Source organism: Pinus tabuliformis, chromosome 9 (genome assembly GCF_031772625.1).
Source record: "Pinus tabuliformis cultivar Carrire ecotype Pingquan chromosome 9, CPIR1, whole genome shotgun sequence".
Classification (NCBI taxonomy): Eukaryota; Viridiplantae; Streptophyta; class Pinopsida; order Pinales; family Pinaceae; genus Pinus; species Pinus tabuliformis.
Window position 1 is genome coordinate 903900849 of NC_142307.1, and position 25318 is coordinate 903926166.

A 25318-nucleotide genomic window follows, 5' to 3' on the forward strand; every position below is an offset into this window, starting at 1 on the left:
GAGAATTTTTCTTGTTGTGTGTTTCCAAGAGCAAAGAAATGAAATAAAATTATGTTAATGTCCTGTAATGACCAAGATAGTGAACAAACTAGAAGATACAAGTAATAATAAAAAAATATTTCCCAAGGCATTTTGTCCCTGAAAAAGAAAAACAAATGACATACTAACAAATAAAATTAGCTTTAAACTTGAGCAAACCTATGGCAATGTAGTAAACTACAATCTTGGAGAGGATGGCAAAGACAACAAGCAATGCCATAATGGAGGGAGCATGTTAACCAAGCTACAATTAGATTGCTTAAGACAAAGTGGCCTTTAGTCAAAGGTCAGAACCAACGGGGGACCACGTTTCCCATTGATCATTATGAAGTTAGCAACACTGAGCTTGGTAATGCCACATATATAATGGTAGACTAAGAGGAGTCGATTGGGCTAAGGGAGGCACAAACACTCTTCTAACACCTAAGTCGACAAATTCTTAGAAGGGGAAAATACGCTGATGTGCTCACATCCATGAAAATTACATTAGGCATGGGACGGAGTAACAACCTCTCTCCGTTTGAGTCCTAGAACTAATATGATGAGCCAACCATGGGGCAACTCGAGCAAGGGGAAAATGTATGATCAATTTGATAATATAAGGAGGCACTATATGAACAATATGACAATATTGATATTGCCAATATTTCTAAGTTTCCCATGATGCTTGATTCTCCCACTGACCATGATGGGTCGAAATAAGGATGTGATTAATCTAGTAGATTTGGAGGAGTAATGCTTGCCTTATCATAAAAGGGCAATTGCTTCTATGAGAAACGAGCCCAAGCATGTTTAGTTAAGATAATGGAAGAAGTAGAAAGGGACCTTGTAATAATGGGGACACTTGAGAATAAAATGTTCCTCATCCTCAACCTTCCAGATCGACTGTAGTTTGCAAGAACCATATTCTTGAGAGATATGGTGATTTATCTTGATTTGTGATGAGAACACAACCTTAATTAATTGGCCAAGAGGGATGTTGAGACTTTTGTGACCAATATTGTTATAGATAGTTTAGACAAATAGTAATATTAAAAATAATCTACAAGAAATGTTCTGGATAGAAAGTTAGATTGGGGCTAAGAGGTTGAGAGGGAGAAACTCAAGTAACCTGGATAGACTACCAACATATGTCTTCCACAATCACTCTATTAATCTTTTCTTTTAGGAGGAGAAGGTGACGAGGGGCATCTAAAGAGTTCTTACAAACGCTATAGAATACCAACATCGACTCTGCCCTAAGTATCCAAGGGAGACAATCTCCTCAAAATAAAAAAGCGCCAAGTAATGATATCTTTTGTTATCCTGAGGATGAGTTGTCAAAAGATCAATCTTTGAAGATAAGAGATAAGCTTGAGGATCCTCTTGGGATGAATGGGGCAAGCTCCAGACATAAATTAGAAAATATTTTGATGAATAGCCCCTTTGCAATGGATAATGGTTTGAACTCTCTCTACATGTGCCCAATCAACAGTTCTCATGTTTGCACCCCAAACTTTTGAGCCATAGAAAACAATGGGCTTAATAATGGTTTCAAAAATATATTTTTGGAGGGATGCCTTGGAAATGGATCTGGAAGCACTAGTACTTGAACACATTTATTATGCATATCCCTTACAAAGGTGTGTTCGGGGCATGGGTCTTAAGCTAAATATAGGACATGTAAATTGTATGAGCAGAGAAGTTTAAGCGATAGTGATCTCAACTAGTCCATCCCTAAAGTAAAAAAATGAAGCATGGATAGAGCATCCATAAATGTGTTAAAGATGAAAACCTTAGTCTCGCTAAGGTTAACATGAGCTTGCAACGACTACAAAAGAGGGTAGAGTATCTAAATCTCTACAATTTATGGTATTGAATTGAGATGTTAGCTGAGTTGAAGCACAACTATCCTTGAGGTGTACAAGCAACTTGACCTTGCTATGCATATTGAAATTCATTGGTAGTTGTTTCTGCCGAAGCTGAGGGGAGCCATAGAGTGTGTTGAAGGGAAATTTGAATTGAAAAATTAGCTTAATTATAAAGATTGTTGTTGGAAATGTTGATTTTGTTAAATTTTCTACAAGGTGTACAATAGAATAGAATTTTATGGTAGATAATTACTTCCTAATGATTTCCAACCAGTATTTATGCCACTATTATTAATAATTATTGAATAATGACACTTTAGAAAATCTCAACAGTAAATGCAACAGAAACAATAAATATCATAGAAAGACAATCATGCACAATAGAGACAACAAATTTTACCCTGGGAAACCCAACCTTGGGAGAAAACCCAACAACTTTTATCTAGGATAAATTATTCTTCAACAAGGTTTACAAATTAGCAACTTATCTAGAAAATTGTGCGAATAACCCAAGTCATACACCAATCACACTTGGTAAAAAACCAACAAGTCAACATTGGTCTCTTTATAATTTTTCTTAGGCTGAGTTGGAGACCTCTTTAGCCATCCAGGAATACATCCCAATGCTACAAAAATCAACACTGCCTCTTAGCGAGGGAGGTATTGTCCTTAGCTGCAACAGATTTCCCCTTAGCTAAAATTTCTCCTCCCACAAGAAAAGTTCATGAGCTTGCTATGTTGATGTAGTGACTTTTCACATGCACGTCTAGAGATCACTCCATCCTGGAGTAGGCAATGTGAGTAACCTGGGCCATTGCCAAATGAACATGGCTCCTGTGGTAAATGTATCAATCTCCTTTGGTCAAATCAACATGACCTAGGCAAAGTCCTTCATGGCTTCTCAAGAGAGGATCTTCCCCTAGACCATTCACTCTTGGCCAAATCAACATGGCTTATCCAAAGTCCTTTATGGCTTCTCAGGTTAATTGCGTTAATCTCCTATGGTCAAATTAGCATGACCCAACCAAAGTCCTTCATGGCTTCTCAGGAGATTTTGTCCATTCTTGCAAAGACATCAACACTCCCTTTCAAGGAGGGAGACTTCCTACATCAGTATACAAACTTCGCTTTGGATAGAAACTTGGTGAGAATGTCCATGATTTGCTCATCAGTGGATATGTATTGGAGCTAACTTGCTTCCTTCTACACCATGTATTAGATGAAGTGATAATTGATCTCAATGTGCTTCGACCTGATCAAATAGCCCTACAAGTAGCTTTTGAAGCCACACCGCTTCTTGACTTGCGACATTCGCTGCAATATACTTTGATTTTGCTGTACTAAGTGCAACGAAAGTCCGCTTCCTATTGAAGTAGCAACCCGAGGTGCTCTTCTCATTCTCTGCATTCCCCGCCCAAACTGAATTTGTATATCCTTGGAAGCTTACTTCACCACCTGACACATATCTCAGACCATATCCAACTGTACCACACAGGTACCTCAACACATGCTCCGCTGCAACCCAATGTACATGCCTTGGCTCAACTATAAACTTTGCTCAAGGTGCTTATTAGAAAGCAAATATCTGGCCTGGTGTTAACTAGGTACATCAAGGATCCAATCAACTGTCTATACATCGTGGGATCCACCAAATTTTAATCTGAAGCAAAATCACTCAACTTCTTTAGATTGGTTATCATAGGTGTAGCCATGGACTAGCAATCCATCATACCAAATCTCCTCAAAATCTAGACTATGTTTTTCCCCTGTCCGAGGAAGATCTCATCTGGTCTTTTCCATACCTCTAATCCCATGAAATAGTGCATCAGGCCAAGATCCTTCATCTTGAACTATGAGACCAACTCCCTTTGACACTGGAAGCAAATCCTGACTACTTCCTTTGTCACGGAAGCAAATCCTTTTGCCACTCATAGAAGGCATACAACTCTTAGAGACCTCATCTATGAGCATCTTGTTTGACAATCTCAACCCATGACATCCTCTTGGAAGGCTTCTCCTTCCACTCTGCTTGATTGTCTGCTTCCTTGGAACTAGAAGCTCTTCAGGTCATCTAACACGGTCTTGGACGTCCTAACAATCTGTACAATTCTCCCTCTCGAACACCAATCTTTCATTTCGAGTCTGTGCTTGAGCCCTTAGGCCACACAAGAACTTGGCCAAAATTTCTCTTTGTAGTCCACTCCCTCTTTCTGGGAGAACCCTCTTGCCACAAATCTTGCTTTGTACTTCTCGATGTTGCCACCTGTTGCATGAATCATTGTCTTGGTAGCCTCCACATTTCACTTGTTCTTCCTTTTTGCAAACTTCATTCAGGAGGCCATGGAAGAAAAAATCATAACCAAACAAAATACAAGGACAAGAGGCTAACCAAAATAATAATAATAATAATAATAATAATCAAGAGAGAAAATATGAAGTACTTATCTCTTGATTAAGGAAGAAGCTGGTGAGGATTGTAGGGAATTGTCAACTCCCTTTCTGACAAATATGTAAGGGAAGATTGGAAAGACACAATTGTCCACAAGCCAGAGATCACTACTATTGGTAGTAGTTCCTAAAGAAGGAATTCCTTAGGCTTTTTCTGAGGTGGATGCTCATCATCATCATCATCAACATTGGCTGCTGATGCATGTTGCTTTCGCTTCCTTTTCTTCTTGCGACACTGGGAGGCATAGTGTCCAAAATCATGACAAATGAAACACTTGATCTTTGACATATCCTTCTTCTAATCCTGAACAGGAGTGGGCTTTCTACTTGTATTCTTCTTGTCTAACATGGTATTAGAGCTCTAGGTTTCTTGAATAATCCTAAGTGTTTTGTACACCTACTACTTCTCTGCAATTCATTGTTCTATTCGTGCTCTGCCTGTCAAAATAAAATTTTATGCTGCTCGCCCTTGTTATGTGGTAACTCCACTCATTTTGTGGCCTACTGATATGGTCTGATTGCTTGTTGAGACGGTCTTTGAACATTGCCTCTCCTATGCCACTCCGAGCTTGTCAAACTTGGTGTAACTACCTTTATTGTGAACTGTTACTTAGAGGCTTCCATTATTTTCTCTTGAGCCGTTTCTCTACCTTTGCGTGAGAAATTTTTGCCATCTCTGTCAAGTGGAAACGATTGACCATCGTTAGATCTATTGTTGTGCACAACAACCTATTCTCTTGTTGGGCGAGCGGGCATGTTATGAGCCTTGTTGTCGAGGTGCCTCCACGTTTGAGCAATGATGCCTCCATTTTTGAGTAGTGGTGCGGTGAGCGTGGAGAATCAAACACTCTGTCTGATGCTGTGCTGAACGGGTATGCATTGAAGTTGTGAATTTGCGCGACAGTGGAGGTCGTTTCTGTGTTTGGCTTGGATATATCCAATGCGTTTCTGTGTCTGGTTGACTACATATGTTGAAGGTGTGAATTCTGTGCATTAATCCTTGAGGACCATACATCAACGTTCGCTGGTCAACTTAATCTATGGTGATACCAAGAAAGCATTGAGAACCTTGTGGGTTGCAACCCTAGTCAGAATTGGATTTGAAAGAGTTATGGTTTCGAGATTGCAAGTTTGAATCCAGTCCAAGGCTGCTGCGAGGTCAAAATCATAGCTTGAGTGTTATGCAAGCTATAAAGGATGAGCCTCTTCCATTTTGATAGTTTTCTTTCCAGTAAATAGCAAATCAATAGTAGTAATGAGGGGAAGATTTTCATAACCATCGTTGGTGGCACAAATGTTAGGATGATATGTGAGTTTATCATGAACCATGCTGAAGTTGTAGACAGAAAGGAACCACACGTACAAAGATTTATTGGAGCAAAGACACGGTACCTCATATTCTTTATAGTTTGTTTGTATCGATATAAAACATGAATGCTTAATGTCCAGAGTTTGAGTTCGCTTTGATTTCCAATTTACAATTTCTGTGATCTGACAAAGAGGAAGCACATATCCAAGACCAACGTAGAGAGAAGCAGGATCATCCACAATATTACATTTTCCCACATAAACATGCATAATGTGACCACTGCATGTCGATGCTCGATATGAACCTTTGACTCAATTGCAAGCTTCTCAACTTTAGTCGATGGTGGAGGGCACATTGAAGGTGTTTCTAGAGGCGTTGATTCACATTTGAGAGGATTTATTCATTTTTGGGAGAAACACTTGTAAGATTTATCTGTTTTTTCAATGAAAATGATCGGAATTAATACAGTATTAGAGCTACTAAATACTCTGATACTTTGTCCTTTTGATGACAATGAAAATTAGCAAAACAACTCTTGAAAATATTCAAATTTGTCTACAAAATGCACAAGAAAATATTGATTTTCTACAACTTGAATCACAGTTCCAGCGAGATGAGCTTCAGCAAAAGAGTTGTCATTCTAAATTGTTTTATGTTCAAAACAATCCTTTGTTCAAGATTGAGACAAACTCCCATCAACAGCAAGAATATGAAGTTGAGGTTGATTCAATGCCCAGTTCCAAAGTAGATTTGCATAAAGATACAGATGTAGAAGTTCAATCTGCACTTCCCAAGCCAATTATCAAACCTTGGGAAGAGATTGTCAATAACAGAAACAGAATCGGTCTTGGATATGACAAGGATGTGTCCTTTCATATTTTGGACTATTCCAAGCCCATTCAATTTCAAAGTGTTGGGTTTCTTCATGACATTTCACCTTCACCTATTCCAGATTCTGAACCCCTTCCACAATAGATTGTTAAGTGCCAACATTGTGACCGAGTTGGCCATATGAAAGATCACTGTTTTGATCTTCATCCATGTGAGCACTGTCATAAAACCACTCATTCTTCAAACAGATGCTTCAAAAACAAGCCTTTTGCAACAACAAAGTTTCATCTTGGATGGATCGCTTCTTGGAAATGGGCTTCAATAGCCAAGAAGATTTTTCAGTCATATGTCAGAACTTGTTCTAGAGTATTGAACAGGCTTGCAGTTGAGTTTTCTCCATCTTCTCACCTTGTATCTGATAAGGGAGGAAGTGATGGTCATATACAAGCTTCAAAGCTACATAAAGCGAGCCTAAGCCACAACCTGCGATACCATATTCAGAGTTGTAGCCAGAGACAAAGATGCCCCTGAGCACGCCTTTGGTTGGTGGTCAGCTTTAAACCATCTATGTGGGATTGAGACCTCCCTTTTCAGGTTGAGTTTCTCCCTCTTCAAAGAATTAGGGATACTTCCTCTAGCAGAAGATTTCAGCTTCTTGCCAATTCTAGAAGAGTTCCAGGAATTGCATTAAGCACTCCAGAGTTGGTGGTCATCCTTAAACCACCGTAGGTTGTAGACTTCCCTCTTCGAGGTTGAAGGTCTCCCTCTCCAGAGCATTAGAATCACTTCCTCTAGTAGAAGATTTCAGCTTCTTGCCAGATTTGGAAGAGTTTTGGGAACTGCACTAAGAATTCTAGTGTTGGTGGTCATCCTTAAACCACCACCTTATACCAACATTTCAAAGAGCACATTCAACCTAGTGCTGCCATGCATTTTTGCACATTTTGTATTACAACTCTCTTCTTGGACTCACACATACCCCTTCGGATTAAGGGGGGGAATGTTGGACACCTAATCCGCTAAGGGTTATGGTGAGGAAGTTAAACAGTCAAAGGGAATCCAAGAGACCATGGAAGATGAATCCAAGAGTCACTCCAATGTAATATAAATGTATATCTTGTGAATATGAAGAGGGATCTCACGCTTATTCTTCATATCTTTTGTCTTCGCCATGGTTGTGTCTAACACTTCTTATCAAACTCTCCAATGTTCCTTCTTCCTTTTTCTTTCCTCGTATGAGCGGCAAGGGCTTGTGTTTCTTTATCTTGCGGATTCTGCAAGATATTCCTGGACAACAATATGGCCTCTTGTTGGACACAATCAATCCTAGCGTATCAAATGTGCGTAGTTTTTCTCGTGCACAACTTCCCTGAATAAATGGCTCCCACGAGGAAGGAAATACATTGAGAGTCACTGTAACAAGTTGTGTATCATCAATGATGTCTCCAATGGCTATAAGCTCATCTTTGATCTAGGAAACTCTGATAAGATAAGGGATTACAGAATCTGATCTAGTCATCGTGCAAAGATGCTTTCTCAAGGTTAACTCCTTGTTAGTGTTGCTGCTTTCAAACAATCCTACCAGAGCATCATATACTTTCTTGGTAGTCTTCAATGCAGCATCATGAGGAATCAAGTGGTCCTTTATAGAATCTACCAAGATTCTCTTAGCCTTGGCTTCATTCTTCTTATACTTGGTTTTCTCCTTAGCTCCCTCTGGCTTTGGAATAACTTTTTCTGCATGATTCTGAAGCTCATTCTCTTCCAAGATAAGGAGTATCCTGGCTTCCAAGATCTGAAGTTGATGTCACCATCTAACCTGTCCTCAACTCTGAGACTTGGTGCCATTTTGACAAAAGATCCTAAAGCCAATCAAACTGCTGAATACAATTTCTTAGGCTGACTTCAATGGCTGATCTTTCAATAAATCTCTGATACCATGTTGAATTTTCTACAAGGTGTGCAGTAAAATACGATATTCTGCCAAATAATTACTTCCTAATGATTTCCAACCAGTATTTATGCCACTATTATCATTGAATAATTACACTTCAGAAAATTTCAACAGTAAATGCAGCGGAAACAATAAAGATCATAGAAAGACAGCCATGCACAATAGAGACAACAAATTTTACCTTGGGAAACCCAACCTTGGGAGAAAATCCAACAACTTTTCTTTAGGAGAAATTATTTTTTAGCAAGGTTTACAAATCAACAATTTTGTGTAGAAATCTGTGCCAATAATCCCAGTCATACACCAGTCAACCCTGGTACAAAATCAACAAGTCAATGCGGGTCAAATAAGCCAAAATAACAAGAAATCAATGCTGGTCGAACAGCCTAAGTCTGTGGTCAAATTTTGGCCCTGCGGTCAACTCTGCCTGTGGCTGGTCAAAATCTGCGTTCAGCCTGCGGTTAAACCCACATGTGTGGCCTCCAAATATAGTCAAAACAGTTTGGTCAACTATGTCCGCAGCTTGTTCAACTCAGTCAAACACAGCCTGGTCAATCTCAGTCAAACTCGTCCTCCTACATCACACATGCAACTGTCCAAGAGAGAGAAATAGACCTCAGAAACTCAAATCAAACTTGCTCTTTGTTGGTTGAACAAATTAGGCATCACATCATCTATTTATACTTGTTGAATCGGTGTGACAACCCAGTGGACACATCCCTTCACTTCCCTGGGCCAACTTGACTTTCCTGGGCCGACTTCTACAAAAATAATTTATTATTTTAATTTTCTTAGGCCGACTTGGAGACCTCCTTAGCCATTCGGGAATACCTCCTGATACTATAAAAAATCAGCAGATTTGGAGGGATCAAATGGGTCAATAAAGTCGCTGTTGAAAAATGCAACCTTTGCCAAGCCCTCTACACTGCTGCGATACTAGCATATTCACCTTACCATTGATGCTGACCTCTACATGAGGCTGAGATGTCCTCACAGCCGTTCATGAGCCATATATCTATTGAAATTTGAGACCACTACAATAATAAGGTGTAGTGAATATTTATGCAAGATTGTCTTTTCACGTTGTTTGTAGAAATACAATGCTCTAATGCCTGGTCTACACAAATATTCCAACAATTTTTGCAACTACTTGCTCCAAATTTTTTAACTTACGGAATAGCTCTACTTGATTATGGCTCATGGCAAGGGATACATTTTGGTAAAATGTTTGTTTTCTGTTCTATGTGGCTTTATTTGCTTATCGATTACTTAATTCTGTTGGTGTTCAAGGAATTTCTAGCTGGTTTATGTGTAAAGCCATACCTTTGCTCAGGTATAAGAGTCATTCTGTTCTGCTTCATATATTGTTTTTGATAATTGTTGATCTTATGCTTCTACCACTCAATCTTCTTGTCGGCAAACAATTTGTCTGACATCTGATTTGGTGACATTCTCCTCTCAAGTTTGTTTGTAATTAGCAGTGAACTGATATTGTTGGGTGATGAACAGTATATTATATATATGCATTATAAAGGGAAGTAGAAGCCATTGACCCTGTTTGAGAGATATGTATTATGCAGATACGCAGTTACATAACTGGATGAGTAGTTGTAGACCATTCCCGACAGTTCTTAAAATCTTATTTATATGCTGACTTGGTGGTTGCAAATTGTTACATGACACCTTGTTGGCCTGTCTGATGAAGTGGTTCTGACAAGGTGGCTCAAGGTTTCACAGCTCTTCCTATGGTCCTACCATGTTGGCAACTTAAGATATTGCAGGTCCAGTAATCAGAATTCCAGACAATTAGATGAAAGAATGAGAAATCATATCAAACAATTGCATGTTGGAGGTTGTCAACTATCCAATCTTCAGATAAAGGAAATGAATTGATTTGATAAGAATTGTGATAAGAGAGAGTAGAGCCAGCCAGTAAGGTTTGATTTAAATGGGCATGCTTTTACATAGAAATGGTTTATCCTTCTAACATTTGATGATTGTAATCTTTTATCAACAAATTTGATTCCCATTTCTTTCATTTTTTTTTTGAAATTGCTTCAAGAAACATGTCCTGAGGTCAGGGGCTACACCGCATGACACAGGCTTCTTTTGGCTGAGGTGACAGGTCTGAGGGGTATTTATCTATCAAATTCACCTATAACTTGCACCTGGCCTCATCCCTTTCTTCACTATTCATTTTGGTGGGACAGACCACAGAGAATAGGATTCTGGTGGACGACTTAACAATTCACTCACCAATGAACTAAGGCCCTGTTGGGAAGCTGTTAGTTATTTATCTATTGGGTGGCAGAATTTATGTTTGGTAGGGGTTTAAAGTGTATCAGCCAGAAACATGCTTCAGATTGCATTCTTCTTTGGTTTTGTTTTTGCTTTATCAATTTTTTTAAAGGTGGTTGTTAGCTCTGCTATATGATATCAATGTTCTAAAGATTGGTAGCAAACTTGGCCCCTGGTCGTGTTCGAAGAAGGCCTTTAACGGCTGTCCTTCCCTTCTCCCTTACTTCTCTCACCTTCCCGCCATCTCCATTTCGCCTGCTTTTTGGTTAAAATCATATAAAGCGCCCTCACTCTTAAGCCCCAAGCGCTAAAACCTATACCCCATATAACTGCGCGCCTTCGCAAATTCCCATTGCCGTGACTTCAACCGTCGCTCTCCGTCACCCCCGATCCAACGTTTCCCTGTCACATCCGACGAAATCCATGTGATTTAAACCCTGCCGTCCGATCATCTCCGACGCGATCGGATGGCATCCGCTTTTCCTGCGACCACAACATAGCGGCGCGTTAACATGCGATAAAGGGTGGTTTTCGTTCTTTCCCTGCCGCCACGCATCACGCTCCGAGTGGGATCGCTCTCCCTTGTACGTTTACCGCCTAACCCTCAACGGTGGTGCGGGCAATACCACTTACCGCCCGTCCTCTGTACCTGCCTGTTAACTCCCGCACGTCTCCTCCTGATGACCGTTGGATCTGCCACCCGAGATCCAACGGCCCGCGTTCATTCCGCTCCGTTTCCCTGATAGTCCCCACCAAGCGATCCCCGCCGTCTATCCGCTTGATCCGACGACTGATTTCCCTCCTCCGTCCTGCTCATACATTCGCCATGCAGTCCACTCGCCCTGACCATTCCGTGCGCCTGAAGGACGAAGGTGACCTGTTTACCAGTACCCAGTGCATTTGCTCTCCAACAACCGCCTTCAACAGACAGTATGGCTGAGAAAGAAAAGGACAGGGCCCGAGCAGGTGAAGGCATTGAATAGTTATGGAATTTCATTCTGCACGACACTCCACCCGCCCGAGAGGACAATAGAGCGCAGGAAAAGATCACATCCATCAACTACAGCAAGCAATCGCACCAGAAACTCCATCAGGCAGTTAAAGTGGTTGGTGGTCAATTATGACCCCTCCATGCTTAGAATGGCTGAGTGCCTTTGTAATGAAACTCTATATATACCCGGAAACAAGATGTAATCAGTGTTGATGGTTGTTGTTTTGATGTAAGGTTCAACTTCTGGAGACTGTAACTACTTTGATACTTGCAGCGTCTCGTCTTCATTTTCAGCAATACAAGCTTCTTTTGCTGTTAATTGCTCACTTTCCATTTCTATTTTGTTCTAGGCTGTGCCTGATATGCAGTTTTCCTGAGCTCTTGATGTGTAGCATTAGAGGCGCTGTCATCCTACCTGTGTGTTAAAATCTTGCATGCATCAGTGAATGTGTTAGTCAGGTTTCTTTTCACTTAGTGACAGAGCTGTCATCCTGTCTGTACATTAAGGAATTAGATTTGCAGACCTCTTTACTGGTTGTAGCCAGCCATCACAAGGTTTTGTGCATCTGTTGGTGTGGTCAGTATTCTCCATATTCACCCAATCATTGAACTATGAGTAATTGGTGGTCTAAAGCCTTGTAATCTGGGGGTGTTCACGCATGTCTGGAGTTAAGCATAGTAGAAGTGGTTATCTGGCTTGAACAAGCATCATTCCTTCCATTCATCCATTTCCAACATTAAGTTGAGTTTGTAATGTTCCCGAGCATCTCCGAGCTACAACCTAGGAGAGTTTCTTGGGGTGATAACATTAATTGGCGCCGTTGCCGGGGAGAGGAGATTGAAGCTCAGCTTCCTTAGGAGAATGACACAGTTCCAACTTTGATGATAGACAAAGTCTGAACGCATTTCTGGTGGTAATCATCTATCTGGCGACTCTACTAAAGGACCAACCTAGTGGCGACTCCACATTACAGTTCTAGCTCAGTTTGTGAGGCATACCCGGAGAAATCCTTAGAAATCACCAGCTAACCCAGTGCCCGACCCTGAGAAGATTGTAAGCAAAGGAAAACATCACAAAAATGAGCATCAGGATCAAGGAAGCTTAAGAAATCTTATGTATCTCTGCAAGAGAAGATTATAGCTGAGGATATACAGTTTAAAGATTTAGAGCCTAGCATTGTTAGTAAAGAAATACCTTCAGAGATTCATAAAGCTCCTTGTTCAGTCAGTTCCCCTTTGGATCTTAGTCCAAAGAAAGCCTCCCATACAGTCCATCATATTCCTTTGTGTCTGTCATCTATTTCATTGCCTCCTGCCATTCAGCCTGCCAGTATCCTTCCACCTATCCCAGTCATGGCAGGCCAGCAAGCTCCCACAAAGATGGAAAGAATCATAGCTGCTAGGTATGGACCCCTGGTCTTGCCTGTTCCTTTGAATGCCATGCCTGCAGGAGAATATCAGAAATATATGCCCAAATTCACTGGTACAGAGGGAGTAACAACTGAAGAACACCTTGAATCTTTTTATAGCTATGCTGATAACCTAGATATCAGTGAAGATGATGTGTGGATGAGAGTGTTTGTCCAGAGCCTTGATGGAGAGGCTAGAAAGTGGTTCAAAGAATTGCCCCATAGGTCCATAGCAGACATTGAAGCATTGGATGATGCATTTCTGAAGCAATGGGGGGATAGGAAAGATCTGCTCTATTACCATACAGAGTTTGGAAACCTAAAGAGGGAGAATGGGGAATCATTGCCTGATTTTAATAAAAGATTTAACCGTATGTATAGTAAGATACCAGTTGAAGTAAAGCCTACTCCCACCTCTGCCAAACTCACTTATGCTAATGCTTTTGACTCTGATTTCTGCTTGCTTTTGAGAGAAAGATGTGCCACTCTGGCTGAAATGCAAGACGCAGCGTTAGAGGTGGAATCAAATATCATGGCTGCAGAAAAGCTCAAAAGTCATGCTGACAGAAGGAGGCAGAGAGGTGAGGCTTCGTCTTCCTCTGCTTGTCTTTAGAGCCTAAATTAGATAAGATGACTAAAATGATAGTCATTGGCTGCTGAAATATCTAAGCGGAAGGTCCAACAAAGTTCTGGAAAGACAAGGCTTCCAAACACATTTGCTCCAAGAAATCCAAATCCTTTCAGAGGAGCAAATGAACAATTGCAAATCATTCAGAGGGGTAAAGAAGCAAATGAAGAACAAATGGTTAAAGCTCCTTTCCAAAATGTAGTCATGGAGGAGGAACAAGTCGAAGAGGAGGATGAAATTCATTGCATGGAAGATAAAGGCAGTGCTACCTTTTTGACATTAGCTGCATATGAAGAATCATTACTCCAGGACCAAACCAGTGAAGAGTGGGACAGAGAGGCTGTTCTACAAACTGATGAACAACAAAGATATAATCTGAGGTCAAAAGCAAACAATGTCAAGGAGAATCCTGCTCAAAAAGCTGATGTCCCAATAGAACAACAGAATATCAGACAGAAAAGACCAGCAGCTGATCCAGTCATCTTCAAAGCACCAGCTCAAGAGGTAAGAGGTCTTGACAAGTCCCCTTCCTCTTTCAGTTTTGAATTAGAAGTCCAGAAGTTAAAAATATCTGTACCTCTGATAGAACTAGTAAAGAGTGAAGTTTTCAGAAAGCCTATCCTTGATGCTCTTGAGCTGAAAGCCTCACAAAACCCTACTGACTACGTCAATTTGCAAGATGATAAGCCTGCAATTGTGCTTAGTCCAATGACTGAACCTGCTGATGATAATTCTCCATCATTTTATGTCTCCTTGACTATTCATGACAAAATACTCCACAATTGCCTGCTAGACACAAGGGCCAGCCACGATTTGATGCCTAAAGCTGTCATGGAAGAGTTATGCCTTGATATCACTAGACCATATCATGACTTATTCTCATTTGATTAAATAAAGGTAAAATGCCTAGGATTAATCAAAGACCTGGCCATTACCTTAAGTCAGTTGCCCATGAAGACCATGATTATGGATATTGTGGTCCCTCCCATGTTTGGCATGCTGCTGTCCAGAGGGTGGATTAAGAGACTAGGTGGGACATTACAAAATGATTTATCTTATGCCACTATCCCAGTTTTTGGAGGGGAAACCAGGAGATTGTACAGAGAAGCACAATTGGCCCACATCATCAATGATGAGAGGAATCCTTCTAATCATCCCATATATGCTGTGGACACTGATTTTGGAGCTTGTATTCTCCAAATTGAAGAATCCCAGAAGGCCTCAATGCAGATCAAGAAACCAATGAATCAGGTCGAGGGAGAGCAAGGAAGTCAGGTTTGGGAAATGTTCTTTGATGGAGCATGTTCTAGGGAGACCGCAGGAGCAGGGGTGGTGCTGATATCTCTAGAACAAGAAAGCACACATCTGTCTTTTAAACTGGCTTTTCAAGTCACGAACAATATAGCAGAGTATGAGACTCCGATATTGGGTCTCAATGCAGCTAAAGACAGAGGAATCAGGAGCATAAAGGTATTTGGAGATGCTGATCTTATCATTCAGCAAGTAAACAAAACATTTCAAGCAAAGCACCCAAGGCTGAAAGCATACAGAGATGAGGTATGGAGACTCAAAGATTCTTTTGATAATTTTTGTATCTCTTATATCTCTAGAGTCAGAAATCAGCTTGCTGATTCCCTTGCTGTGTCTTCTAGCATGTTTATTCCTCCCATGCCTCCCAGACTAGTTTATGAAGTTCAAATGAAATATAGGCCATCCTTTCCTGATAATGTCCAGCATTGGAAAGTTTTTGAAGATGATGATGAAATAAATAGGTTCTTGCAAGTCATTGATGAATTCTCTGAAATGCAAATTGACCAAGAGAATGGAGCCTTGGAAGAAAACCTCCAGTCCCAGCTTAGAGACAGGATTGGTAAAGATAGCATTGTCCAACTGCCCAACAATCATATACCTAAGGGTCTGGTTCCATTAGAAAAGCTGTTTGACCAAAATGATGTGCCTTATAAGGCTGCCCCCAAAAGAAGACCAATCTGCAGTCTGTAGGCATAATATAGGCAGTCCAGATACATAAATCTGTCCACCCATCTGTCTGCTGCCCAGAGTGCTGAATACTGCAATTTAATGAAGCAATTTTCTGATGTCTTTGCCTGGGAATATAGTGACCTGAAAACATATGACAAAAAGATCATCCAGCATAAAATTCCTTTAGAGAAAGACACCATCCCTTTCAAGCAGAAGCTGAGACCAATAAATCCTTTGCTCCTTCCTCTAATTGAAAAAGAAATCAAGAAATTACTGGCTGCCAAAATCATAGTCCCTCTCAGATATTCAAAATGGGTAGCCAATTTGGTAGTGGTGAGGAAGAAAAGTGGAGAAATCAGGCTCTGCGTTGATTTCAGAAACTTAAACAAATGTTCTAAAAAAGACAATTATCCTTTACCCAAGATGGAACATTTGCTGCAGAAGGTCTCAGGGGCCAAAGTAATGTCTTTCCTGGATGGATTTTCAGGGTATAATCAGGTTGCTGTACATCTAGATGACCAAGAAAAGACTGCATTCACCACTCCTTGGGGCACTTTTATGTATTCCAAGATGCCTTTTGGGTTGATGAATGCCGGAGCCACCTTTCAGAGAGCTATGGATATAGCATTTGTGGGAGAGAAGGATAAGTTTGTCCTTGTCTACCTTGATGATATAACAGTGTATTCCAGCAACCATCATGACCATTTGCAGCATTTTAAAAGGGTGTTCCTGAAGTGCAGAAGGTTTGGGATTTCAGTCAATCCTAAAAAGTCATAGTTTGCTTTAGAAGAGGGCAAGCTGTTAGGACATGTTGTTTCTGCTGCAGGTGTCAAAATTGACCCAGAAAGAGTAAGAGCAATACAGACCTTGTCTGTCCCAAGATCAAAGAAAGATATCCAGTCCTTTCTGGGCAAGATAAATTTTGTAAGGAGGTTTATCCCAAATTTTGCAGAACTTGTAAAGCATATTACCTCCATGTTGAGAAAGGGGTCGGAGGTCAAATGGACTGATACAGCAAGAAGATCCTTTGAGTCCATTAAGAAAGCTATTATGGAAGCTCCCACTTTAAGAAGTCTGGATTACAGCAAGGAGTTCCATATATTTTCATTTGCCTCTGATGACACCCTTGTAGCAGTTTTATTGCAAGCAGATGAAGAAGGCTCAGAGCATCCAGTGGCTTTTTTCAGCAAAACATTAAGGGATGCTGAGCTGAAGTATGATATCATTGAAAAACAGGCATATGCTCTTATCAAGTCTTTGAAAGCTTTCAGAATTTACATTCTGCATTCCAAGATAATTGCATATGTACCCTCTGCTTCAATAAAAGATGTTCTAACGCAGCCTGATGCTGATGGAAGAAGGGCTAAATGGATTGCAAAGCTTATTGAATTTAACATAGAATTGAAGCCCACCAAACTGGTCAGAGGTCAGGGCCTTGCCAAACTGATGGCAGAAGAAAATTGCAGAACGCTGGACATAAATCTCATGAGCACGATTCCAGAGAGACAGAAGAAGAAACAGCTGAACTAGGGAAAAATCAGTCATTGGTAGAAAATTTAGCTTCTTGTGATTGGTATTCTGCAATAGCTCAATTTTTGCTAAAGCTAGAAATTCCTACAGGCCTTAGTTCAAGCCAAGCTAGAACTGTTAAACTCAGGGAAGCCAAATATTGTATTCATGAAAACCTGCTATACTGGAGGGACCCTTCTGGAGTTCTTTTGAGGTGTTTGGACAAAGAACAATCCATTGAAGTCATGCAGCAGTTTCATTCCGGCCTGTGTGGAGGGCATCATTATTGGAAAACTATAGCCCACAAGATTCTCAGAGCTGGATACTATTGGCCCTCCTTGTTTTCTGATGTCTTTTCATTTGTTAAATCCTGTGACAGGTGCCAAAGATTTGAAGGGAAGCAACAATTGAAGTCCTTGCCCTTAAAACCCATACATGCTAGTGGCCCTTTTCAGCAGTGGGGCTTGGATTTTATTGGAGCACATTCCAGTGGCCAGCACAGATGGATCTTAGTAGCCACAAATTACTTCACTAAATGGATTGAGGCCATCCCTACCATAAAAGCTGATCATAATGTGGTCATGAGGTTCTTAACGGAGAATATCTTCACCAAATTTGGTTGTCCACATAAATTGGTTACAGACAATGCAGCAACCTTCAGGGCAAACGAATTGGTGGACATGTGTGACTCAATGGGCACTAAGCTGGTTCATTCCACCTCATATTACCCTCAAGGCAATGGTCTAGCAGAATCTTCCAACAAAGGCTTGATAAGGATAATTAAAAAGCTACTGGAAGACAACAAAAAGAATTGGGATTCGAAACTCAAATATGCACTGTGGGCTGACAGAGTAACCACCAAGAAATCCACAGGGAATTCTCCATTCAAGCTGGTATATGGCACTGAGGCTGTATTCCCAATTCAGTTAACCCTCCCTGTGGCAAAGTTCTTGCAAGAAGAGCAGAATGAGGAAGAGGACATGGCAAAAAGGATCACTGATATAGCAGAAGTACATCAAATCAGAGAACAGTTGGTTGAAAGATCTGTGGCACATCAGAAGAAGATCAAGGAAGCTTTTGACAGAAGAGCCAAAACAGATAACTTTCAGGTTGGAGATTTGGTTTTGAAGTGGGATGCACTGAAAGAGAAGAAAGGCAACCATGGGAAGTTTGATGCTTTCTGGATAGGGCCTTTTATCATTTCTCGGATCCAAGGGAACAATACCTTCATACTGCGAAGTATGGAAGGGGAGGCAGTTTTTGATGGCCCTGTTAATGGCCGATTTTTGAAAATTTATGTTATTTAGGGTCTTCGGCTTTAAAATTGTAAATATGTTATTTTATCAGTTTTTAGTGTAGGCTCAGTTAGACTCCATGCCCAATGGAACACTAGGAAATTTTGCTAATTTGGTTTTCACAGGAAAGGCAATGATCTGCAGTTCTTGAGACCTCACAGGGAGGATCTCATCCCCAGAAGGAGCCAGTGTTAGCTCTGCTATATGACATCAATGTTCTAAAGGTTGGTAGCAAACTTGGCCCCTGGTCGTGCTCGAAGAAGGCCTTTAATGGTTGCCCTCCCCTTATCCTTTACTTCTCTCACCTTCCCGCCATCTCCATTTCTCATGCTTTTTGGTTAAAATCATATAAAGCGCCCTCACTCTTAAGCCCCAGCGCTAAAACCTATACCCCATATAACTGCGCGCCTTCGCAAATTCCCACTGCCGTGACTTCAACTGTCGCTCTCCGTCACCCTCGATCCAACGTTTCCCTGTCACATCCGACGAAATCTATGTGATTTAAACCTTGCCGTCCGATCATCTCCGACGTGATCGGACGACATCCGCTTTCCCCGCGACCACAACGTAGCGGTGCGTTAACGTGCGATAGAGGGTGGTTTTCGTCCTTTCCCTGCCACCACGTGTCACGCTCCGAGTGGGATCGCTCTCCCTTGTATGTTTACCGCCCAACCCTCAACGGTGGTGCGGGCAATACCACTTACCGCCCGTCCTCTGTCCCCGCCCGTTAACTCCCGCACGTCTCCTCCTCCTGATGACCGTTGGATCTGCCACTTGAGATCCAACGGCCTGCGTTCATTCCGCCCTGTTTTCCCGATAGTCCCCGCCAAGCGATCCCTGCCTTCTATCCGCTTAATTCGACGACTTATTTCCCTCCTCTGTCTTGCCTGTACATTCGCCAAGCAGTCCACTCGCCTTGACCATTCCGTGCGCCCGAAGGACGAAGGTGACCTGTTTACTAGTACCTGATGCATTTGCTCTCCAACAACCGCCTTCAACAGACAGTATGGCTGAGAAAGAAAAGGACAGGGCCCGAGCAGGTGAAGGCATTGAATAGTTATGGAATTTCATTCTGCACGACACTCCACCCGCCCGAGAGGACAACAGAGTGCAGGAAAAGATCACATCCATCAACTACAGCAAGCAATCGGACCAGAAACTCCATCAGGCAGTTAAAGCGGTTGGTGGTCAATTATGACCCTTCATGCTTAGAATGGCTGAGTGCCTTTGTAATGAAACTCTATATATACCCGGAAACAAGATGTAATTAGTGTTGATGGTTGTTGTTTTGATGTAAAGTTCAACTTCTGGAGACTGTAACTACTTTGATACTTGCAGCGTCTCGTCTTCATTTTCAGCTAATATAAGCTTCTTTTGTTGTTAATTGCTCACTTTCCATTTCTATTTTGTTCTAGGCTGTGCCTGATATGCAGTTTTCCTGAGCTCTTGATGTGTAGCATTAGAGGAGCTGTCATCCTACCTTTGTGTTAAAATCTTGCATGCATCAGTGAATGTGTTAGTCAGGTTTCTTTTCACTTAGTGACAAAGAGTTGTCATCCTGTCTGTACAGCAAAGAATTAGATTTGCAGACCTCTTTACTGGTTGCAGTCGGCCATCACAAGGTTTTGTGCATCTGCTAGTGTGGTCAGTATTCTCCATATTCACCCAATCTCTGAATTGTGAGTAATTGGTAGTCTAAAGCCTTGTAATCTGGGGGTGTTCACGCATGTCTGGAGTTAAGCATAGTAGAAGTGGTTATCTAGCTTGAACAAGCATCATTCCTTCCATTCATCCATTTCCAACATTAAGTTGAGTTTGTAATGTTCCCGAGCATCTCCGAGCTACAACCTAGGAGAGTTTCTTTCTTGGGGTGATAACAGTGGTCTTGCCAGATTCTCAAGATGTCCAAATGATCAATTATAGCTTGTGGTTCTAAATGCTCGGTAATGTTATCTTTAAACCTATAAATTTTTTACATTGAAACATAGGGCAGAGTATATTATCGCATGCACTTTATGATGTATGTATTTCACAACTATGTAGAATTTTTCTATCCTGAAAGAAAATAATTTTCACCACGGAATTTGCTTTAGATTCTTTGGTGTTCACTGGATTGTTTTGATTACTATTATCAGGGTTTTCTCTACAAGGAGTCACCATATCCTGAATTAAGTTTTGAAAAGTCCTCTATCTTCAAGAAGAATTTTCAAGCTGTATGTTATTGAGGCTCTAACCTTGTTAGCAAGTTTATGAAGGAACTAGATATAGCATTATCCATCACATCTTTGAGTCTTATCTCCATTTTCTAGTTGACTCTGGTTCTTCTTTGTTTCTGGGATGGTTAAAGATAAAGTTGTGATTGAGTTTTAGGAAATGTACACGTGAGTCCTGTTGTATCTTCTTAGATTTCCAATCTCACCATCCAAATATGTGCTCTAGATTTTGAACTACTCCCTTGGTTGTGATTCAATTGGATTGAGGTGTCCTCTGCTGTTCCTCTCCTTTCTGTAGCATAAATGACACATGCAAGTTTATCTTGGATATGTTGCGGCTTGTTACAGCCCTTTAGTTATGTTTAATACCCCCCTACTATTTTGCACCTTAATGTAAACCCATCATTTTGTTGTTCCATGTCTAAGGATCTCACCATCTTTTAATTAGTTCATTTTAAAATTTTTTCATCTCGTTACTTTTGGCCTGCATTCAAGTTCCAATCGAAGTTGTGTTTAAATTCAGTTTTGAGTGCAAATTTTGAGTACAGAAAGGAAAAGAAAGTTCAGCTTCAAAACCTATTTTAAAATATTCACGAAGTACTAAGTAGATACATACATTTTGATTATTTTTCGAATAGCATACACAATCTAAGAAACTGACATGAATATAGAGATATTGAACATCAGAATGTGTATTTATTGCATTGTAGTGTTTTCATTGTAACACCCTAACATAAACCAAGTTGATGAACCAGTCTCTGTTCATAGGGTTCGGCTTTTCTTCCTTCTACATTTACCAAAAATCAAGAGCATCAGGTGAAGTAAGAGCACTCAACTTATGATTACTTGCAACTCTTTCCCAGTCAAAGAGAATTCCCGTCAGCATGAACTGTCTAGTCGAGTTCATTTGCTTTTTTCGTTTGACTCCCTCTTTTGGGATGCAGTCCTGGTGGTCTATTTATTATCTGAGGTCTTCCAAAGCTATCTCAGGTCATTTTCTTATTTTGTTAGTAGCTCCCAGGCTTACCATGTGTAGCTTGTTATATCCAAGCTTTCATTTTCAGAACATCATAGCCATGTAGTGTCTACATGAATTTCTGGATTATATGTGGCATTTGGATGTTATTTGTACAGGGTTATGGCTTTAGAACTTACTCTGATAGGGCCACATGCCAATTTGAAATATTGTTGGTTGATTTAGATGGTCTATCAAAGTCCAAGTAAAGTTGGTTACAGTGGTTGATGTAGTTGCCGCAAAAACTTCAGCTGCTCAATTTTGTGATATCCCAATTCTTTGGTCAATTTGTTTGTTGTTCTGTCTCATGAATCCTAGTCCATCATTCTGATATCTGAGTTGCTCAAGGCTGATCCAGAGCTGATCTTTTTGATCCGTGAAGAAATTCCTTGCCTCCTCTGCTGACAGCATGTATTGTCCAGTCCTGCAATGACATTGTTGTGCATACTCTTTCTGTCAACGGAGAGAATTACCATCAATGAGGCTGAGAATTGAAATTAGACCAAAAGATCTGTAATTATGAAATTTGCTGCGTCGTCTCCTATTTGTGAGATCACACTCTAGAAGAAAGTGAATTGCTTGTTCTAATTCCAAAAAGGCACTCATAATAGACTCACGAAACTCTGATTAGGAGATTTATTGTCTGCCACTTTCAGTTGCTGCATGATCTCAACTAACGGGAACAACAAATGCTATCTCAATTCACAAGAAATATCAAATCTAACTGGATGTCTAAGTGTACCGTTATTTGGTTACTTTTGATTAGTAGATTTTTTGTCTGCCACTTTCACTTGCTGCATGATCTCAACTAATTGAAACAACAAATGCCATCTCAATTCACAAGAAACATCAAATCTAACTGGATATCCAAGTCGCAGGATGCTTCTATCCCCATTTTATGGGAGGAAATTACTCAGCCCATACTAGAGTTGAATCCTTTGGGGATAGACTTCCTACCATTGGATTTGTGTCTGTTGCAGGCTACATAATGTGTTTCCATTTTGCGCATTGTTTCTTTGAATCTTAATTGCTAGTTTTCCGACTTTTGTATGGCCTTTTAGGTAACGTTGTTCTTAGTTTTACAGGTCCTTGATCGGGGTGAAAAGATCGAACTTTTGGTTGACAAAACAGAGAACCTTCGATTTCAGGTTTGATCTCAAATCATGCTAAGCAATTTTAGGGGATAGAAACATTCCACTATATGTATGTATGAACCCTTTTTCAGTTTTCATTTATATAAACATTGTTGCAGAATTCTGTATTTTCAAAGTTTGTTTTAATATAAGTTATTAACTTTATCTGGTTTAGTATTTAAGATTTTTTTTGATTTGCTGATATGAAAGCATTTTTACTATCTTCTTGCACAGGCTCAAGACTTCCAGAAGCAGGGAACACAACTTCGCCGAAAAATGTGGTTTCAGAACATGAAAGTCAAGCTGGTTGTTCTTGGAATTGTCTTTGTGTTGATTCTTATAATCTGGCTCTCTATATGCCATGGATTTAAGTGCAATTAATCTTGATTACATGGCAGTCCTTTCTAGATACAATCCTTTCGAGGCATTTATATTCATTTTTTGGCAGCTTGGCTTATAATAGATGCAGGCTCTCTTTGAAAAGAGTATCTTTTGTGTTGTGTCCGAGTAATGTATTTCATTCACTTGGATACTGTCATCATTAGATACTGATTATCTATGTTTTTCTCTGACGAGGGACAATGCCTCGACTCTTCATAGTTTAGGTTATTGGCGCTACCCATCAGCTGTGATGTCAATCTCTTTTATAAATATGAATCCCTGCTTTTGGTTTTCAATTTTAACGTTCACATAGCCTCTATTATCCGCAGTGCTTAATTATAAAATCCATTTTTGTCACCTCTGGTATTGTGCATGCTAAGGAGCATGTTTTTGGTTTCTGTTTCATTTATTGCTTCTTATGGACAAGTTGAGAGCACGGGGCTTAAATTTGGTTCCCATCAATAGCCTCTTACTTCATAAGCATTACATGTTTCCAAATTAAATTGCCATTTAATTCCATGGCATGGACAATAAGAGTTATGGCAGCTTATGATTATAACGTATTTAAGAGTCACCTTGTTTGATCTGCTAAATTGGTTGGATCATGAAAACTAGCTACATGGGAAAAATTTGAATGGGAGTTTTATGAGCACCAGGGGGTTAAAGTCCTCATGATGCTTTAATGGAATGGAACTCCCATCTTAATTACTTGGAACTCTTATCTGAATTACTTGTAACTGCTCTAGAGATTAGTTTATTGGTTGTTTAAGGTGCTATTTATCTAAGAGAGGGCTTCGCTCCTAAAAGCACTTCTATAGCAAGCATACATGACTTGTTCTTTTCAAATGTAGTAGCGAGTTATAGTTTTGTGGTTTCATGATCAAGCTCGAACCTTTCTCCTTGGCAATTTGGGATATCTATTTAAGCCTTTTTTATCTGGCTCCGTATTTGGACCATATCAATTGTTATCAAAGTCATGATTAAAGGACATATCCAGGTGTTATAACAATTTTAGTGTCAATTTCAACGAATTTAGTTGGTAGTTGTTTCTTAGCTTTAATGATTTTTCTCATATTGTTGGTGATTATTGAATGGTTACAACCAGCGTAGATCCATCTAACACCGGATCTATCATGCGTTGAGAGGGATCAAATCTTTAGAGGTGCAAACCTTTCTTAAAGTTCTACACTCCAAAAAGAAGGTTTGCACCTTGAGGGATATGATCCCTCTCAGCACATGATAGATCCAGTGTTAGATGGATCTATGCTGATATATATTATAATATAACAAATTGAATATTATATTAAATTTAATATTGTATTAATCTAAAGTTATTAAATTTAATAATAATAATATTATAATATATTTATATTAATTTCTTGATATGAATATTAGATTTAATGATGTTTTTACATGTCATAATAACAAAATTTATAATAAAATTATATCAAATTAATATATATGATTTTTCCTTGTTAATATTTATTTTACAAATATTTAATTAAAAGAAATATTAAAAGATTTTGGAGCAGAATTTTCCTTTTGTTGAATTAACTTTTTTCTTGTGATGATTTAATAATGGTATTGGCTTTAGCAAAGAGTATAGATATTTAAATTTTACCTAATTTGGATCTTTAATGCAGTAATTTTTTTTGTTAAAGGTAAAGTTATGATCAATTCAAATTGACTTATATGATAAAAGATCTATTAAACACATGAGATAATTTATTATGCGTTCAAATTATATATAATACTACATTTTTATTTTAATAATTAATCTTAGTACATTAATAAGATTAAAAAGTTATATATAATCTAAAAATTCAAGTTGTATATAATTTAAGATTCAAGGGAATGTTTTGGCTGGCATTAGCTAACATTATTTTTATTATTTTTTGAGAACGTGACATACTTACACATCAAGGTAAGTTATCGCTAATCTAAAAATTCAAGTTCTATATAATTTAAGATTCAAGGGAATGTTTTGGCCAACATTAGCCAAAATTATTTTTATTATTTTTTTGAGAATTTTGAC

At 39.7% G+C, this 25318-nt stretch overlaps 1 protein-coding gene across 1 annotated transcript in view; it reads left to right on the forward strand.

Annotated features, from left to right (window-relative positions):
* Positions 1-23579, forward strand: part of LOC149151687 (vesicle-associated membrane protein 721-like) — a 77370-nt gene extending 53791 nt beyond the window's left edge. Inside the window, exons 4-5 of the mRNA XM_089445705.1 lie at positions 22855-22917; positions 23137-23579. Of these exons, the coding sequence (XP_089301831.1) occupies positions 22855-22917; positions 23137-23283 (210 nt within the window). The 3' untranslated portion in view covers positions 23284-23579. The remainder of the gene's footprint in view (positions 1-22854; positions 22918-23136) is intronic.
* The last annotated feature ends 1739 nt before the right edge of the window (positions 23580-25318 follow it).